The sequence below is a fragment of the Odontesthes bonariensis genome, unplaced genomic scaffold (genome assembly GCF_027942865.1).
Source record: "Odontesthes bonariensis isolate fOdoBon6 unplaced genomic scaffold, fOdoBon6.hap1 scaffold_288, whole genome shotgun sequence".
Classification (NCBI taxonomy): Eukaryota; Metazoa; Chordata; class Actinopteri; order Atheriniformes; family Atherinopsidae; genus Odontesthes; species Odontesthes bonariensis.
This window is the reverse complement of record NW_027457496.1, coordinates 5,585-11,270: the sequence shown is the minus strand read 5'-3', so window position 1 is coordinate 11,270 and position 5,686 is coordinate 5,585. Positions and strand designations below refer to the sequence as shown.

At 44.8% G+C, this 5,686-nt stretch overlaps 1 protein-coding gene across 1 annotated transcript; it reads left to right on the top strand.

The window, feature by feature from the left end:
* Window positions 1-712: 712 nt before the first annotated feature.
* Window positions 713-5,202, top strand: LOC142376411 (neoverrucotoxin subunit alpha-like; the record flags this gene model as incomplete). Its single annotated transcript, XM_075459941.1, has 5 exons — window positions 713-774; window positions 1,288-1,389; window positions 2,267-2,368; window positions 3,904-3,950; window positions 4,077-5,202. Coding segments are annotated over 5 exons (918 nt in total), but the record flags the coding sequence as incomplete, so codon positions are not given.
* Between the last annotated feature and the right edge of the window lie 484 nt (window positions 5,203-5,686).

The window sequence follows — 5,686 nt, the reverse complement described above, 5'->3', positions numbered from 1 at the left end:
CTCCAGGCCCTCCATCCACACCTGTGTACCCACACTTAAGCACCCCTCCCCGGCCTAAGAATCCAGTCCGCACCCCCTGGAGCTCCACGCCCGTGGTATTGTAAAAAGAAGAAAAAAAGATTATAAAGAACCGAGCACCAGGCCCTCCATCCACACCTGTGTACCCACACTTAAGCACCCCTCCCCGGCCTAACGATCCAGTCCGCACCCCCTGGAGCTCCACGCCCCTGGTACTATAAAACACTTTTTTTTTTAGTCACCAGGCTGCCTGGTCCAGGCACACTCACCCGAACTCAAGCAGCCCTTCCCGGGCATGGAGCTCTGGTCCTTCCCGACCAGAGCTCCATGTAATTTATTTTTTTATTTTTTTTAAGAGTCACCAGGCTCCAGGGCCTCTGCAAGTGATTTAGCAGCAGGTTCTCCACAAACATGCGGTGCGCGATAGGGGAGGGGCGACCGTCCTCCGGCCGCACCCCAGCCCCGTCACGAACGGCTCTCCGCACCGGCCGAAGCCGGCTACCCGAGACCGGCCGAAGATCCGCGGCGCTGCGGTATCGTTACGTCTAGGCTGTTTTGAAGTTTATTGGACATTGAAATGTCTGAAAGAAAGAAAGAAAAGTGTTATTTTTGTGACTTTTTGGAACTTTATTTTGAGCAAAGTCTGACCCGTGGTGTCTCTCAGCATGCTGACGTCACTGCTGATGTGTGACAGCCGGCTAACGAGGCGTTGCCCCGGGAACAGGAGCGCGTGCGGCTCGCCTGTGTCTCTGACAGGTGCGCGCTCACTTTGGCTGCTTAAAATTGCACTATGACTTAGGCTGCGCTCCACTGTCTCCAACAAACGCTCGCTGTTCAGAAAGTAGAGGCGACCTCTGGGCTCAGAGGCAATTTGTAAGAAAAATGTGCGGCAGAGCTCAATGAGCGTGACTTTGTGTGAAAGAGGACACGTTTTCCTACATTTTAAGGGATCATTTCTTTCTGGCAGTTAAACTGTATGAAAGTTATAGTTTGAATAGTTGTTTGAAAAGCTAAACAAGTTGAAATTTATCAGCACGCGATTTGGCATCAGACTGAAGTGGGCGATGAGCTGTGGGTGAAGGTGGGACCCGCACACTGAAAGTGTAGCTACGGCTCACGCATAGATTAATGCTGCGCCAGTGAATGTTTGATCCTTGGCGGCGCTTGTGTGTGAGGGACAAGCACGCGGAAGGAAAAAACAAACCGAGCATAAGGAGAGAGCCCAGCCATGTGAGCGGTGAGATGCAAAGCACAGAGGAAATTCTAAAGAAAAAAAGAATCGAGGATAAAGTGTGCGAGAGGGAGTGCTGCATGGTGTATATCGCTGACATTGACGGGGCTGGATAATGGTAGCTTACTGTGGAAACTCCGGTGAGTGATATCAATGATATGTGAAGCTAATGGCTAGCAAGATCGTTTGCTAGCGTATTTAAAAAATAAAGTATTAAAAAAAAAAGAAAAAGTTTTTGCTCTATTTTTGTATCTTTTAAAGCAAAGAGAGGAAAAAAAGGAAAAAAATATCGTTTGCTAGCGTATTTAAAAAACAAAGTATTTTAAAAAAAAAACATGTTTTTGCACTATTTTGTATCTTTTAAAGCAAAGAGAGGAAAAAAAGAAAAAGTTCGTTTGCTAGCAAGAATGTTTGCTAGCAAGAATGTTTGCTAGCAAGAACGTTTGCTAGCAAGAATGTTTGCTAGCAAGAATGTTTGCTAGCAAGAATGTTTGCTAGCAAGATCGTCGGCAAGCGTTTAATTCATGATGTTATTTAGTAAAATGTATGCATTATTTCATATTGAAATTGTTGTTAAAATTGATTACATGTTAAAAGATGTTACTGTGTTACCTAGAGAATGCTCTAATTTTACAAGTGGAGATTTGAGAAAATTCCTGCCTAAAGACTGTTAAAAATAATTTCTTTGGGAGATTGTCTCCATTTACAAGTTTAGAAAAAAATGTAAACTTGATGAGGAGACTGGCCAAAATGTAAAGTCATTTTTTAAATGTAAAAAAAATAAATAATTATTTTTACATTTAAAAAAAAAAAAAAAAAAAAAAAAGAGTAATGTGAGATAAAATATTCATCGGCGTTAAATAATTGACAAGTTAACGCGATAGTAACGAGTTAACTCGCCCAGCCCTATTTTTTTAATATATTTGAACAAACACTGATTATTACACGTTGATGCAAACTTCTGTGACCACATTTATCAGTTTGTTCATACGTTTTTCCGGTTCTGGTCCCATCCAGTTGTGGCAGTTTTTACTGGAGCTTCTTCTGGACTCCACCTGCAACACGTTCCTCTCCTGGACCGGAGACGGCCGGGAGTTCAAGATGTCCGACCCCACAGAGGTAAGGACGGGTTTTACACGGGTGCAAAGTTACCTCATACCTTCAGATTCCCACCTGATGACCCACAGTGTCTGACAGAGGAGGCAGAGCTGGGAACATGTTCTCTGTGCTGCACTCAGCCCTGTGCTTCTGCTTCCTGCTGAGTGTTACATGAACAATCACACATGTAGGAGCCTGTTTCCTTTGCTCACAGCACCAACGCTGGTTGGACATGAACAGCAGATGTTTGTGGAGGAGGTCTCCAAGGAGAACATCTGCAGGAACAACAGTGAGAAGTGTCTGTTGGTCCTCTGACCCTGGATCAGACACAGAGATGGGTCCAGGACATGTTAGCCTAGCTTAGCACAAAGATTTCTAGAACCATGTTCAGCGTACATCTGGAAATGCGTACATGTGGGTTAGACCTGCGTCCTGAGAGAGGATCTGGATGTTTGGCTGCCCTGAAACCTTCTGAGAGGAGTCAGCAGAAACAATGTGACCATCAGGAGAGACCATGATGTCAGAGACTGAAGAGAGTTCAGCTCAGTGTTTAAAGCTCATATTTGGCTTCAGAAAGGAGAGAAAAATCAAAGTGAAAATTCTTCCAAAGGTGAAGAGTTGAATTCAGAGACAGAAACTTCATCATCTCCATCATCTGACTGCAGAAAACATTTAGTTTGAACTTGTTTTTTATTGGGTTTTCAGCGCCGACGTTCAGTTTCTACACTTTTCTCTATCCAGCTGGAGATGATAATTACACACATTATATCCAAATTAAGATCAAAAGCAAACAAGAGACCAACAGAACAAATATCCACTCCCAATGAAATGCATGAAACATCCATCCATCCACCTTCTGCACCCGCTGAATCCGTCGGGGGGGCCGCGGGGGGGCCGGAGCCCCTCCCAGCGGGGCCAGAGGCGGGGTTCACCCTGGACAGGTCGCCATCCATCACAGGGCCACATTAAATATGTTAAATCAAATATACACATTCAGACATTCATATGTACAAGCCCACACAGAAATAAGTGCTGAGGAGAGCAGCACTGAAACATTGTGAGGCTCTGTGTGGATGATGGGAAACAGGTGGCAGAGCAGGAAGGCTAAGCAGGCTCACTGTGTTCATAAAGAGCCGACAGGACTCCAGCGGTTAGTAAAGATGGACTTTAGGAGCCTTCATAGATCTGTAATGTGCTCCATCTGATGGAGGCCCCAAACCTTCTGGATCCAGATGTTATATGAAGGGGGGGTTCAGCCATCTAATAGTTCTGCAGCTCAGTGCTGCTGTGAGTAATATATGTACAGATGTTTCTCTGGCCTCCCATTCAGCCCTTTAGGCATCACTCCTAATAGAGCCACAGCAGCATCCCGAGGTACAGAGCATCAGATACCTCTCCCCAGAGTGTCTTTACTTTGGGACATAAGCAGAATATATGGCTATGACTGGCAGCATGTGCTCCACCGTTCCTCCAGCATCAGCTGGAATGGGACCGGCTCATTCTAGATGCTATTTCTGGAGTCCTGAAACATGTGACAGTTATTTTCCTGCTTTCAGGGTGGAGCCTGCTGGAGAACGATGGCTGACACCAGGGCTGAGGAAGTGTGAGTGTGTTCTTCATCTGATTCATGACATCCAGCCATCGCCACACTGTCACATCACTCATTGATCAAAGTGAACAGATGATGGATCAATAACTGCAGCTGGACTGTGTTTGTTCTCTCCATCAGATTCCTGCCAACTCACAATCGACACAAACACAGTGAGCAGGAACCTGAAACTGTCTGACAGCAACAGGAAGGTGACACGTGTGGAGGAGGATCAGTCATATCCTGATCATCCAGACAGGTTTGATGACTGTCCTCAGCTGCTGTGTAGAAATGTTCTGACTGGTCGCTGTTACTGGGAGGTCGAGTGGAGAGGAGAGGTTTATATATCAGTGAGTTACAGAGGAATCAGCAGGAGAGGAGAAGGCAATGTAGGAGACTACAGAGACTGTGTGTTTGGAGGGAATGATCAGTCCTGGAGTATGACCTGCTCTGATGGAGGTAAATACTCTGTCAGGCACAATAACAGAGTAACATCCATCTCCTCCTCCTCCTCCTCCTCCTCCTCCTCCTCCTCTCTCTTTGACAAATTCATGGCCAAGTTATATGGCCCTCAGAGAGCAGCAGTGTATGTGGACCGTCCTGCTGGCACTCTGTCCTTCTACAGAGTCTCCTCTGACACACTGATCCACCTCCACACCTTCAGCACCACATTCACTGAAGAACCTCTGCTTCCTGGATTTGGGCTCTTGTACAGTTCACCTGGTTCCTGGTTGTCTCTGTGCTGAGTACACAGAGTGTCCTCCTGTCAGAGAATCCCTGCTGAACAGATAGTTCAGGCTGTTCATGTCTGTCTCTTTCACTCAGAAACACCTTTTCAGATTCATGGACTCAGTCAGTTTCTGTGTGAAACTCTTCTGAATGATTCCTTGGAAACTTCTTCCTCTTCCGGTCCTTTAAAGATGGAAGCTGCCATTCTTCCAGGAAGTTGTTTTTCTGTGTGTTTCCAGCCAAAGCTTCACACTGAGACCATTCAGTTGCTGTCAGCTGCAGTTAGTTTGCTGCACATGTGACAAACTGATACTTTTAATGCAGAATTTCTATGTAAAAAAAAAAGTTTAAAAATGAGATGAAATAATTTGCAGTTTGCTTGTCAACATGAAAGCATATTTCTGAAATGTGTGCTTGATACCCTGAACTATAAGTGGATGTCTGGGCTTTGCCATCAGTGCTGTAATTCAGGACTTTACCTTTAGAAGCCTCCTAAGATGATGTTTGTTGTGATTTATAAATATCATGTCAAAATAAAACTGAACTGAATTTGACTGAATTGTGCTTTTATTTGCACCGGAAATAGTTTTATCTCCACGCTGCAGCACGTCCGAATAAATAGAAGCCAAGTGTGTGAAAATAAAAGCTCCAATGAAGAATATTAGCAAAAAAAAGACTGAAAACAGCTTTGAGCTGTAGTTCCTGTGGGTGAGTGATGCCACGAGCTGAGCTTCTGTAGCATTTAAAGTACGGCACGTCCCATCATACGTGGCTGCTAAACAGGAGCAAACATAAAGAAACACAAAGTGATCCGTTTTCATACTTAAGGTTTCAGTTTCATCCCATCTTTGGTCTGTGAAATGTGCATTTCTGAGTTGTGTTTCAACACTGTAAGCAGGTGGCATAGCTTTGCTTGGATCTTAATCAGACTGATTGTAATTTGAGCGGCAGGTAAGTTTGGTCAAATAAAGCCAAATATCAGAGTCTTTGTTGGAGAAATATTTTCAGCCCCAACTCTGGCC